Consider the following 14,490-nt stretch of genomic DNA (forward strand, 5'->3'; position numbering starts at 1 on the left):
AGAGTGTCCTGGGGGCACTGAGGGTTAAATGACTTGGCCAGGATTACATAGCCAGTATTTGACAGCAGTTGAGACTTGAATTTAGGCCTTAATAACTCTAAGCCTGAAAACCCCGATGAGCCTTTCAGCTTATTAAAGACTTACCCAGGGTATCTAACTATTTATTGTGAATTGTAATCAGTCCTAGGGCCCTTAATCAAAGGAGGAACAGCAAAGTATTTCCTCCTTGCCCCCTACTCCCATCACCAGAAGACTGATAATTACTTTTCTCCTCCCTATCCACTAGGATTGAGGCCACATGAAAAGACAAGAGCAGTCATGAGGAAGCACATTCAGCCAGGAATGCTCTTTGTTTTGTTCCATTTGCCCTTGAGATTCTGTCTTTTCTTTTCATTAACATGGGAGGAATGGGTACATTTGGTTGCTAGTGAGTTAAGTAATGAGGCTGACTTCCAGGTAAGTTAGCAGCAAATGACTGGGAACTGAAACCACTCATAAGAGGCTGGCTGTGATGGCAGTCACAGCCCAAGAAACACTTTCTAGTGTCAACTGGACTTTCTGCAAATTTTTGCCCCTGCTCCCTTGAGAACTCAAGTATCAAACACACCTGTTTGGACTGGACTATAGATCTTGAAGTGTTTGGTGACCCCAGTTTGGGTGGGACTGGAAGACAGAGTCAAAGGTTGAGTACCCTTATTTGTCATAGCAGCTTCTCCCATTGCATTAAAAGTCCTCTCTCAGGAACCCTAGTTTTTGGTTTGACCTTTTCCTTTTGTATTCATAGTAGTTGACCTCTCCCTGATGCCCAGCTTCTGGATATGTCCTCTTTGCAGCTTGCTGGCAGCTTATCTATGCATACTTTCTGTACCAAGTTCTCCAGACAGTATAAAAGACCCCCAAGTTCTGTCACTCTTTGGGGAATCATCTGGCGCCATGCATTCTCCCATAGATACTTTTCCCAGAGCCCTTGGCTTTGTGTGGTTTTTAGGCACTTGGCTGTGTGGCAGCTGAAATTGAACACTATCTTTTTCCTGATTAAAGACTTGTTTTTTTGCTGACTTCTTTAGTAGTTCTGTGTTATTTCCAAGTTAACACTACCAGCCATTGGGGCCCCAGGTCAGGAAAAGCAATAAGACTAGACATACCCTGTCTCCCAATGGATTTTTGGGATACACATTCCTAGGTTTAGAGAATAGAAGAGATGACAGAAGAGCTAAATGAGACTAGAATTAGAGAAGGCAATCTGATACCAGAGAGGCAGGTCCTAACTGAGCAGAGAGCCAGAACAACTGACTGGGGAAAGAGGACTTATACTCCCTTTTCTCCCTTGTTTGCACTATCCTGGACCAGGATCTAGAACTGAGCCCTGGACCCCAATATTGATTGATATATTTTATTTTTATATCATTTGCATTTCCTACTATATTGTTATTCTCCTAACCCATCTCAGAGTGCCATCCCTTATTTAAAAAAAAAAAAAAAGTTAAAGGGGCAGGGGAGTAGTTAAAAAAAAAACAACATCAGGATGGACTTTATATACAGTGTTTCACACCCAGAGTTTCCCACCCCTGTAAAGAAGAAAAGGAGATACAGTCTTATATTCTCTTCTTTGGAACCAAACTTGGGTCATTATAATTTCACAGCTTTCAATTTCAAATGTTTTGTCGTTGCTGGGTTGTTGTTGGGGTTCCCCCCAATTTATATTGTTTCTCTTATAGTATACATAGCCCTCTGGTGGTTTGAGATCCCCCAGAGGTGCAATGATCCCTACTCTTCCCCAGAATTCTAGGAGTGATCCTAAGAATGGTTGAGGTTTCTAGTCCTATTGCCCATGAGCCCCCACCAATGTGATTCCCACTAATTATCAGCCAGACTTAAACAGAAAGTGTTTACAAAGCAGTTGTAGCAAAAATAATTATTATAAAACAACTGTCCCCTCCTAAAATGGGGACTGTGATCTCTTGTATTCACAAGGTCTCTAGGGAGAGTGGGCTCACTTATAGTAAACTGGAGTGAAGCACATTGGTGGGAAACCTATATAATGAAGGAGTAATGGTTCAGTAATGGTTACTGAAAGTCTTTTTCCCTCTTTGTTGGAGTACTTATGAAATTCCCAGCCTCCATGAAGATTTTTAAGCTGTTTTTCCTCAATATGTTTAGTCTGTCTTTCTGTGTTTCTCAGCTCCCACAGCAGGCATAGCCATAGATGCTCCATAGAGACTGATACTGGTCCCACTGGACACCATTATCAATGCCAATGGACCTCCAAGTCTTCCAATCTTGCAAAGTTCTCAAAGGTATAACACATTCCATTCTTTCTCTGGATACTCAGTTACCTTTTCTCAAAAGACATCTTCCATTTGCCCTAGTTAAATCTCCCTCTACTTTCAACTATATGTATTCTATTTGTCCAGTATCATCAGCAACATGAGCAAGGGCCAAAAAATTCCCAAATTTGGAATCTACTCCTATTTGACTAACTTGCTCTAAATTAGTTTGCAGAGGGCAGTGTGCGGAACATTAATTTAAATCCTAGAGCATTTGGGTGGCTCAGCAGATTGAGAGTCAGACCTACAGCAGGAGGCCCTGGGTTTGAATTTGACCTAAAACCCTTCCTAGTTGTGTGACCCTGGGCAAAACATTAAATCCCCATTGCCTAGCCCTTGCCATTCTTCTGCCTTAGAACTAATATACAGTATTGGTTTTAAGACAGAAGGCAAGAGTTTGTTTTTTTAATAAATAAAATAAAATAAAATAGCTTGCTATTTAGTATAGGGCCCAAGAGGCATAACTTGATCTTTTTTCTTTTCTTTTCTTTTCTTTTAAAACCCTTACCCTCTGTCTTGGAATCAATATTGTGTAATGGTTCCAAGACAGAAGGGCTAGGCAATGGAGGTTAAGTGACTTGCTCAGGATCACACAGCTGGGAAGTGTCTGAACCCAGATTTGAACCTAGGACCTTTCATCTTTAGGCCTGGCTCCCAATCCACTTAAAAGACATTTCCTATGGGATACCATCCAATGACCCAAATCCCCTATGAGCCTTTTAACTGATTAAAGACTTAGTCATACCTAGTTTATTTTGAACAATTAATGGATTCAACTGAGATATCGAGACTTCTGTGAATAACTGGGATGGGAGACCTCTATTTTTACATGTATATGGTTTTTTTTCTCTTTCTGCTTACTTCTTTTTGTATCAGATCATATGTCTTCACATCCTCTATATTTCTCATGTTCCTCATTTCGTACATCTCAATAATATGTCAATTTATTAGCCATATCCAAATTGATAGATTGTTTCCAGTTCTTTGTTATAACAAAAATTGCTGCTAAAATATTTTTATGTATATGGTACCTTTCTCTTTAACTCTTTAGGGTATACACCTAATAGTGGGATCTCTGGGTCAAAGGGGAGGGACATTTTAGTCATTTTTTTTTCTTACTTCCAAATTGCTTCAAGAATGGTTGGATCAGTTCACAGCTCCACTAACAGTATATGAATGTACAGGTGTTTCATTCCTGCTAATCTGTTGAAGTCTACAAGATAATGGAGGTTGAATATGTATAGTAAAAGAATCTTTTATCTACAATATGTTTTTAAAAACCCTGAAGAGAAAACAGCACTGGCAGCTGTAATTATGTACCACCTAGTGGACAAAATTATAAGTTACATTCTAAGTGATCAATGGTAAAGTGTCAGAGTGCCTATGTGTTTTCCAGTAAGGCAACTGTTCCTACTTCTTTTGGTTCCACAAATCCCTTTTAACAAAAACAACAGGGGGCAGCTAGGTGACTCAGTGGATTGAGAGCCAGGTCTTCAGATGAGAGGTCCTAGGTTCAAATCTGACCTCAGATACTTCCTGGTTGTGTGTGACCTTGGATAAGTCATTTAACCCCCATTGCCTAGCCCTTACCACCTTTCTGCCTTGGAACAAATACACAGTATTGATTCTAGTAAGGGTTGGTTTTTTTTAATGTCTTGTGAACTTTCTGGATAATTTTATATACTACTCAGAATATTCTCTTAAACTAATTCATAAAGTTCTTATAATAACTAAGATGATAATTTTTTAAAGTTTAATTTTCATTTTTTTTACCAAGTACATGTAATAACAAATTTCCACATAAGTTTTCCAAAGTTATATGATCCAAACTGTCTCCTTTCCTCCTTTCCACTCCCCTCCCAGAGTTGGAAAATAATTCAATCTTGGTTATACATGTTTATCACACAAAACGTATTTCCATATTGTTCATTTGTATAAGTGAAGAACCTTATAAGCCAAACCCCACAACATATGACCAAATAAACAACTGAAAAATCATATGCTTTCATCTGCATTCCTACTCCAATAGTTCTTCCTCTGGAGGTGGATAGCATTCTTTGTCATAAGTCCCTCAAAACTGTCCTAGATGATTGCTGAGAGTAGCTAAGTCTATCACAATTGATCATTCCACAATATTTCTGTTACTCGTGGTTTGTAGTTAGTACAACAAACATACAATTGCTTTCCTGGTTCTGCCTATTTCACTCTGCAACAATTCATGTAGGTGTTTCCATCTCTTTCTGAAACCATCCTGTTTATCATTCCCTAGAGCACAACAGTATTCCATCACCAACATATACCACAATTTGTTCAACTATTTCCCAATTGATGGACATCCCTTTAGCTTCCAATCCTTGGCCACCACAAAAAGAGCCATTATAAATATTTTTGTACAAGTAGATCCTTTCCCTTTGTTTTTATCTATTTGGGATACAGATCTAGTAGTTACTGGATCAAAAGTATGCATTATTTTATAGCCCTGTGGGCATAATTCCAAATTGCCTTCCAGAATGGTTAGATCAGTTCACAACTCCACCACCAATGCATTAGTATTCTAATTTTACCACATCCTCTCCTAAAATGATAATTTTTGCCTAAAGATGCTCATGATGGCTTTGAATCACCATAAAAGCAAATCTAAATACTTCAAATATATGCAGCTTTCTGTCACAGAGTAAGAAATAACATAACTTCTTCTGGGAAATTATTTAATGATTAAGATATCATTAAAGGATTTTTAGCACAGATCTCTTAGGCCATGAACCACTAAATGGAGATCATTTTTATAAGCTTACAAAAAGCAGAGCGTCAGTCATCCGATAAACATTTATTTAGTGCTTACTATGTGCCAGGCACTGTACTAAGAACTGAAGATACCAAAAAAAAAAAAAAAAAAAAAAAAAAAAAAAAAAAAGACAAGTTCTTGTCCTCTAAGAGCTCACAACTTACTGGGGGAAGACAATACATAAAAAGAAAATGGAGGTTGGGTTAGAAGAGTATGATGAAGTTCAAGGAGTGTACTTAGGTGGGAAATGATGAGATGGCTGCCCTGGCACCTTTCATAAATGAAGGATCTTGAAGGAGCTCTTCATTGTCTACCTACCACCAAGTTGTTGTTATACATATGTAGTATATATATATAAGTTGTTATTGCTGCTACATGTAACACAAAGATGTGCACTGAGTGAACATGAAACCTGTTCCTCTACCACATATACAAGGGCAAAGTCATTAAAAATGTATCCAAATACACTTAATAATAATTATTAATAAAACATTTAATAACTCAAAATAGTCCAAACTGCATGAAACCCAAGTTTACCAACCCTTTCTATTTTCCAAATGCCTTATTATCATCTACCATCACCTGGCTCTGAGTTTCAGAGAAGCTGAGCAACTGCACAAAAGGGAATTCACTCTGTCAGAGGTCCCGAGCATATCCTCAAGCTCCAAGGTACCAAAAGTAACAGATGTTACTGCTCAGGATTCAGACTCTTAACTGGGTACTTATTCCATATACAGGGTTATCTTCTAGGTTTCATCATTTCATACTCTTTAAATCTTCTGGGGCACATAGAAACCTGGATATTCCTGGAAAAAACTATGGTACCCTCTCCAGTAAGGGATGCTTTTTCTTTTATGACCCCCTCATTAGTGTAGCTCTGAAATATAATCAAAATCACTTCTGAGCTACCCATAAGTACTATCAATAGTACTAACAAAAACAATGAGTAACATATTTGTTTTTTGTTGTTTGTCATGTCCAGCTCATCATGATCCTATTTGGAGTTTCTTAGCAAAAATGGAGTGGTTTGCCATTTCCTTCTCCAATTCATTTTATAGATGAGGAAACTGAGGTAAATGGAGTAAAGTGACTCGCCCAGGGTCACCCAGCTAGTAAATGTATGAGGTCAAATTTGAACTCAAGAAAATAAGTCTTCCTGATTCCAAGCCCAGTGCTCTATCTACAAGCATCACCTATTTGCCCATACCTACCCAAGTAGAATACTTACTCACACCAAAAGGATGCAAGAAAATATGTGCTTCTTCTTACTTGCCACCACTGAGTCCCATGCAAAATATGGCTTTTTTTAAAACCCTTACCTTCCATCTTAGAATCACTACTGTGTATTGGTTCCAACGCAGAAGAGTGGTAAGGGCCAGACAATGGGGGTCAAGTGTCTGAAACCAGATATGAACCTAAGGCCTCCCAACTCTAGGCCTCGCTCTCTATCCACTGAGCCACCCAGCTGTCTACATAAATAAAACTTTAAGAGAAAACAAAACTGCAACCCAGGCATTTCTATCCAGAATACAGATAGGTTCCAAATGTTTCAGGAAGATATTTTATACTAAAGTAAACAAAGGAATATGGATCCAATTGAAAATGCTACAATCTAGGATAAACAGATGTAATGTATTTGAGTATTCCAATTAATAACAATAATAACCACAATAAAAATAATAGCAAACATTTATACAGCCACTAAAGACAGCCAGGCATTATGCTAAGCACTTTATAATTAGATAATGATAAACTTGGGGGTTCGTTGAATTCCTTTGGTATCAGGAACTGTGTTCATGAATTCATCAGTCATTCTAGGTGTTTTAATTTCTATATTTCCTCTTTTCTTTGTGGAAAAGGGGTCCAGTTTTTCCAGGTTGAATCATACCTCCTTACTCCCACCTCTATCACCAAATACATGCACCCATCTTGGGCCAGGGAGAGAAAAATGTAAATTCTTTGCTCCTTTCTGTTTCTTTCAGATATTTCCTTTACCCTTACCACTTAGCAAACCCTCCCCTTAGGAAGTTCATTCTGTCTATCTTTCTAGACCACCCAAACCATATCCTTGCCAAAGTCTTTTACTAGCCTGTAGTTTGGTCTCCCTCCTAAATTAAGGAGTTCTATACCTACCTGGTTCACAGACTTCCTCTCCATCAATCCCTGAACCCATTTTCAAACATTTCAATATCTGGGCTGGTTTTCCCTCTAATGCCCTGGCCTCCTTAACTGCCATGATCTATATCTTCATTTCACTTCATCCATTCCCATGGATCAATCACATCTGAGATCTTACTATTACCCCAATCTCTATAATCTTTTGAAGTCTGAAATTCCTTTCTCTGGCTATCACCTCCTTTTACTCCTCATTTCAGTAGAAGTCCTTGGGGCAAGGGCTGTCTAATTTTTGTTTTTCTTTCCCTAGCACCAAGTACAGTGCCTGGCACAGTGTATATACTTTAAAAATATTTAATAAATTGAATTCATTTGAAATTTCTATATTTATTTCCTGAGCAAAAGATTTTTTTTTACTAGTCTACCCCTGGTCACTCTGAACAGAATTTACAGATCTGTTCTATAATCCAGTGCTCACTTTAAAGTTCTCAGAAAAGGAAGCAGCTAAGTAGTGTAGTAGATAGTGTACTGGACATGGAGAAAAGAAGACCTAAGTTCAAAACTGCCTCAAATACTTATTGGCTCCATGATCCAGGGAAAGTCACTTAATCTCTCAGTTCCCCTACTGTAAATTGATATCTGTATTTACCTCCTAGAGTTAAATGAAATAATATTTCTAAAATACTTAGCACAGTCCCTGGCATATAGTGTGTTACATAAGTCAACTACATATTCTTCTTTAATCATTATCTAACTATCCTCTCTTCTTGCTAAACAAATTAAAGAGGAGGTAGAGGGGAGGGAACAAAGAGAAAGATAAGACTTCAAAATGATAGACTTCTTTTCTTAGTATTCATGATGTCTTTAATGATTAGTTCTAAAAATTTCTCAAGAATTAAAATCAAGATCCCTGAGTAGACTTAACATTAATTATGAAATGAATTTGGGAGGGAAAACTAATACCTTGGATGAGCTTTATTTCCAGCTCCAAAAAAGATTTAAAGGAGGTTGAAACAATTGGCTAAAACTAATAGCATAAAAAACTGAAAATGGATAAATAGAAAGTCTCATTCTGGGGTTTAAGAAATAATCCAGACAAGTATAGAAGTGATGAGACATAGCTAGATATCATTTCTAGCCATATCCTAAGTTCCAGAGGGTTTTAGTAAACTGCAAACTCAGCATGAGTCAGTAAAGTGGATAGCAAAAGTGCTAATGTTATCTGAAACTTTCTTAATAAAGGCATAGTTTACAGAAAGGAGGAAGTGGCAATCCTTTTTTAATCTTCTACAATCATAATTCTTCCAGCGTATTAAATACGGTTTTGAAATACACTTTTAAAATGACATTGACAAACCGAAATATGCCAGGAAAGAGAATGGCCATAATAATAAAAAGGATAGAGACCCTGCCATATGAGATATACTTGAAGGAACAAGTTAGTGGGTCATTTATAAGATGATGAGAGATGAAAATTGTTCTGCAGAGGACCAAACAAGGACCAACAACAGGGACACTTCTAGGGATGGAGCACATACTCCCTTTCCAAGGTAGCCCATCTACTTCATTATGGGACAGCTCTGTTTGCTAGGATGTTCACCACCACATTAAGCCAAAGATCCATCCCAGATCCTTAGATGCTGAATGTTATCTCCACTCAGAGCCAATGTCTAAGAAGAAATTAGATCATCACTTGTTTAGGAATATTGCCAAAGAAATTCTTACTTAAGAATTAGTTGGGCCACATGACTTCTGGAGTTCCTTCCAGCTCTGATATTCTAGGATCCTATAACAAAGTTCACTTGAAAAATTCAACTCAGCAGCAATTGGCTTGTGATAAAATTTTGGCCAAAGTGTCCTACATTCATTGCAGAGGTAGGAGAATGCTGTACATGTCGTCAGACATGGTGAATGTTTTGGTTGTTATTGCTGAACTATTTTTCCTTATTTGTCACTGCAAATCTTTGTTTCAAGGTGAAAGTCATTGAGTTGGGGGAGGGAATAAATCTATTCAGAAATTAAAGTTATGGAAAAACAATAGCAAAAAAAAATAAACTTCAATCATGGTCAGAGATGCCAAGGACAATTTGTTCCGTGGTGAACACAGCAATATTAACACAATCTGGGAATCAGGGCAGCCAAGAGACAGGAGAAGGCAGTAACTATTGTCATTGAGTCTAAGAAGGGCTCTGTCTCACTCTCACTCCAAGATTACCTGCAAACATCAGAAAAAAATAAGGCAATCCCAGACCTCCACATGTTTTTAGGAAGGTCTTTATCTTGGGCTTATACATCTAGATTGTACAGGCACAAAGGAGAACCCCCTTCATGGCAGGTCTGGTGCTCCTATGTGACTTTCCCTGTGTGTCTCTATTCCCCTGTATCGCATATATGTCCCTAGGAAAGCCCAATATGTCAGGCCATGACAAATCTTCAGAGCACACTCCAAGTCGAAAGGTGACTCACCTTTGATAAGAGGTCAATACAATCTCCACATTTCCTTAGCCCTTTTCCATATCAGAGGTCCTGCTTCCCAGTCAGGTACTGGAGTCTGGGGATGCCAGCTGACAGCTTGATGGTCAGGTTCAGGGAAACGGGAGAGGAGCCTGGCCCTTTAAGGTCTAATTTGAGACTTGGTGCCAGATCGATGGGCAAAGCCCCCCTGGGGCTTTGCCAGATGGAAATGAATCAAAGAGGTGTCAAGGACCCAGGAGGCATGCTGTGTTGAACAAGAAATGGAAGCAAAAGTACCCTGGGGAAAGGGAGGTTTCTCAGTAATAAATGCAGGAGCTGAGCCGTCTGGTAAGAGGTAGAAGTCCAGAACAACCGAAGAGAGAAGACTTAGAAGGGTAAGAGGGGAGAAACCCATTGAAATAGAAGAGACGAAGACTTACAGAGGCAAAGGGGAAGAGAAGCCCCAAAACAGAGCCTCTAAGGGACAAAGGCAGAGAGGAGGGCAATTAAGAATGGACTGGGAGAGGAGAAAGAATGGAGGGATGACAGACGGACAGATAAAGAGAGGGAAGGGCAGAGCCTGAAATGAGGCACAGCACAGGGGCCTGGCAGGGTGGACACTCTACAGTCAGGGTTCTGCCCCGACGCACCGGGGGACCGGAAGCGCAGCCAGGTGTCCCTCCGTGGGTAACTCTCCGCAGGCCCGGGCTCTGAGGGCGGCCCCCAACCTAGGAAGACTCGCCCCCTCCCCCATTAGAGAGGAGGGGATGGGCCTCGCCTGGAATGGACCAGAAGACTGTCTGCCTCCGCCAGCCGCCAGGTGGAGCTGTTAGGAGCGCGGGCAGAAGAGGCAGCGCTGAGGAGGGAAAACGGAGGTAGAGATCTGAAGGTTCTTGGGGGAGAATCGGACCAAAAGGGTGAGGCAGTCGGTATGGGTTCAAATCCTAACCCTCTGCCCCTACGAGGAGGCGGATGGGAGCCCCAGGCCAGGGGTCAGGTCTGGCCTTGTCAGCGACAAACACCCGGGGCGGTCTGGACAGGGCTCCTGCTGCTTCGCCTAGGGAGACCCCTGCGCTGGGGCGCCCGAGGGCCTCTGGCTGGGACAGTCTTTGATCTAAGGGACTCAGCCCCTAAGCTCCAAAAGCCTGTGTTCTGTGTTCAAAGCTTACTCCCGGTCCTGAGCCTCCGTGGTGTGGGCCGAAGCCCCTCCTGGCCGTGACATCCTCTGTTCTACGTCCTAGACCTAAGCCTACCCTCAACTCTATTATCCTATATTCTAAGGTCCCTCCCGGTTCTGCCACGTTGTGCTCTATATTCTAAGTTCCCTCCTAGCTCTAGCATTCTAGCATTCTGGGGCCATTCAGGCTGCCCTGACAACAACCTTCCCTCAACAGATAGCATATACAAAAAAGGAGCTACTCTGTGAATGTAGGGGAGAGAGGGTCTGATAGATGTCCTGATGGGGTAAATAAACAGCCACACTTTCTCTCTGCAACCAACCTACATCACTAGGCAGGTCTTCCTTCTTGTCCAGTCCCTTCCCTTCCCATTCTCTCTCCCTACTTCCTTCTTTCCTCAGGCTTTTCTTCCTTTCCCCCTCCCATTTCTCACCTTCTTCTCTCCTTTCTCCTTACTCATCCCCCTCATTCTCTATCTTTCTTTTTCTTGACTTTACTATCACCCCTCATCTCCTTTCTCTTCCCTTCTCCTTTGTGTCCCCCCTTCCTCCTTTTCTCCCAGAATCACATAGAGTCTGAGTTGGTAAGGAGCCTCAGAGACCACCCCACACTTGGCCAATATCCCTTAATAGCATCTCTAATAAGTGATCTTGCCTTAAACACCCTTTCATGAGAGAGAATCCAATACCTACCCTTGCCATATAAGCCCTTTATACTTTTGGAGAGTTCTAATTCTTACAAAATCATTATTCTGTCCCTCCCCTCTACCCTTGTCCTCTTCCCTCTCCCTCTGTCCTCAGTAATCTGGGTGGAGTGCCCCATTTCTAGGCATGACTCATACCAAAGATCTAGAGTCCCTCCTCATCATGGGAAGTAGTTTGTAGGGCAGAGGGCTGTGGGGATAATTCTGTCCCTTCCCTTTTGAGAATTTCCCCTGATTAGTCACCTCTGACCCATCTCCAGCCCCCATTCTGCTGCAAAAATCTCATTGTTTTTAGCTTTGTGGCCTTTCTCCTAGTTAGAACAAATGATTTCTTTCATATGGGCACTTCTGCCACTTTATACAGATTGCAATTAATTCATTGCCAGTCATTGGAACAGAGATTTGGAGCTGGAAGGAAACTTAAAGGTCATGGGTCCAACCTCCTCATTTTCTATATAAGGAAACTGAGGCTTCAAAAGAGGAACTATTTGCCCAAAGTCTCCCAATTAGAAAGTGGCAGAACTAGATTTGCCTGACTCCAAGTCCATAATGCATTCCACCATGCCAACCTACCTCCAATCATGTTTACAATTCACAACTAGACTCGATGTTTCTCAACAAATTCCTATCCATTTTCCATCTAGATTCTAGAATAACCTGCATAAGAGATAAGTTTAACCATGGCACTTCTCTATTCAGAAATTTTCAGTGATTCCAACATAGCTTGCTATGGTCAAAAAAATTCATCACCAACTGGTGGTGAGCCTCTTTGATCTACTCAACTCAACACATGCCTACTATATACAAAAAGACAAAAATTAGATAGTTCTTGCTTTCAACAGTGGTATATAGCAGATAAAAAGTAAATATTAGATCATTGAGAAGGGCAAGAGTAAAATAAACTGAAGGGATTAGGAAAGGCTTCCATTAGAAAGTAGCACTCGGGCACTTGAACCATAAAGGAAATCAAGAATTAAGGAGGGAGGGAATCCAGGAGCCCATCTTCACCAGGTAGGGACAAAAACATGGAGGCAGGAGATGTCCTGGAAACAACTAATATACTTTGTCTGGAGTGTAGGAAGAAAAATAATGCGTTAAAAGTCTGGAAAAATAGGCTGGAGGCAAGATTGTATGTGCTAAGCTGGGGAGTTTGTAATTTATCCTAAAGGAAATAGAAAGCCACTTGAAAAATCTCTGAGCAAAGAAGTTCCACATTCTGACCTATGCCTTTAGAATATTACTTTGGTGATTATGTGGAGGTTAAGTTGGAGAATGGGGAGACCTGAAGCAGAGAAACTAATTAGGAAACTATTACTATTGTAATAGTCCCTTCAAGAGGTAACAAAGGATTGGACTAGAGGGAAGCATGTGAACAGAAAGAAGATGATGGAAGAAGAGATAGAAGAGATGGAAGAAAAGATAGGGTAGAAGTTACAAGGCTTAAGAACTGATTAAATAGTGGGAGGAAGGGAAGATGAAGGAGAGGAGAGGGTCCAAGATGACTGAAGTTTCCAGCCCGGGTAAATGAAACATGATGATGACTTCAATAGAAATAAGCAAGTTTAGAGGAAGGATGGATTGGGCGGGGGGCCTATAACAAATTAATAGAATCACAGATCTAGAGGTGGAAGGACTCTCACAAATTTATAGAATCTAGAGATAGAAGGACTCTCAGAGGTCATCTAATCCAATCCCCTCATTTTACAAATGAGGAAACCAAGGCCCAGAAAGATTAAGTAATTTGCCCATGGCCATGTAAGTAGTATCAGAGGTAGGATTTGAACGTAGGTCCCAGACTTCATTATTTAGGCACAAGGGCCAGCATCACCAAGTAGGGACCAAAGCATAAAGACAGGAAATGAACTACTATGCCCTGGAAATAGCTGGTCCACTTCACCTGGAGTGGAACGGGAATAATATGTTGAAAGTATAGAAAAATGGGCTAGAGGCAAGGTTGTAAGTGACTTATCCTAGAGACAATAGGGAGTCACTGGAAAAATCTCTGATTTCTGAAAAGCTCTTTCCACTATATCGTGTTGGACATGTTGAGATGGAAATATCTATGGAATAGCCAGGTGAAGAGGTCCAGTAGACATCCTCTCTCCCTCCTTGTCTCTCTCCCTTCCTGTCTCTTTCTCCTTCTCTCCCTCTTTTGCTCTCCCTCACTTTTTTCTTCCCTTTCCCTCTCTTCTTCCTCCTCTCTTTCTCTTTCTCTTCTTCCCCACCCCCCATCTCTGTGCTCTTAGCATAAGAGACAAAAACCTTTCCTCCTCCTCTTCCTCCCACCAGGATGCCCAAGGTCTATTTTGTTCTATTATTTTCTAAGACCTAGAGACTCTATGCCTCTCCTTCAAGATAAAAACAAAAATTTTTAAAAGCTAGTCTATCAACTCTGGTTTACCCTTAACAATTAACCCTTAACAAGGATGAACAGGTAGGTCACCCAGCTGGCCTCTCTGGATTTCAGGTATCTCATCTGAGAAGGGAAAGTTGGACTTGATCTCAGTGTCATAAGGCCTGACTCTTGCCTCCTTCACTGACTCATCTCTCTAGGGCATCCACCTTACCCAGCCTTTCTAGCTTCCCATTGCACTGCCTTCCCCCTGTGCTCCCTCCAGTATTCTCTGGCTTTTTGTTTTTCCCCTTCTTTCTTCATCCTAATCCTGTTACCCAGGTTCTTTAACATCCAAGAGGATCTGAATGCCTGATGATTTGTCTTTAAAGTCTTCTTGCTTCACAAGGGAAAGTTATCATAGAATCATAGCTGAGAAGGACCACAGAGGGTGTCTAGACAAATCCCTTTATTTTACGATTAAGAAAATTGAGGACTTGCCCAAGATCACACAGCTAATGACATAGACAAGATTTCAACCCAGGTCCTCGACTTCCTGTGCCTGTTTCCATTGTACCTTGTTGCCTCTTTATCTT

At 40.8% G+C, this 14,490-nt stretch overlaps 1 protein-coding gene across 1 annotated transcript in view; it reads left to right on the forward strand.

The window, feature by feature from the left end:
• The first annotated feature begins 10,612 nt into the window (after nt 1-10,612).
• The window catches only part of GPIHBP1 (glycosylphosphatidylinositol anchored high density lipoprotein binding protein 1), a 29,109-nt gene continuing 25,231 nt past the window's right edge, over nt 10,613-14,490 (forward strand). The window contains exon 1 of the mRNA XM_044684549.1: nt 10,613-10,871. Within this exon, the coding sequence (XP_044540484.1) occupies nt 10,613-10,871 (259 nt within the window). The remainder of the gene's footprint in view (nt 10,872-14,490) is intronic.

This window comes from Gracilinanus agilis, chromosome 1, assembly GCF_016433145.1.
Source record: "Gracilinanus agilis isolate LMUSP501 chromosome 1, AgileGrace, whole genome shotgun sequence".
NCBI lineage: Eukaryota > Metazoa > Chordata > Mammalia > Didelphimorphia > Didelphidae > Gracilinanus > Gracilinanus agilis.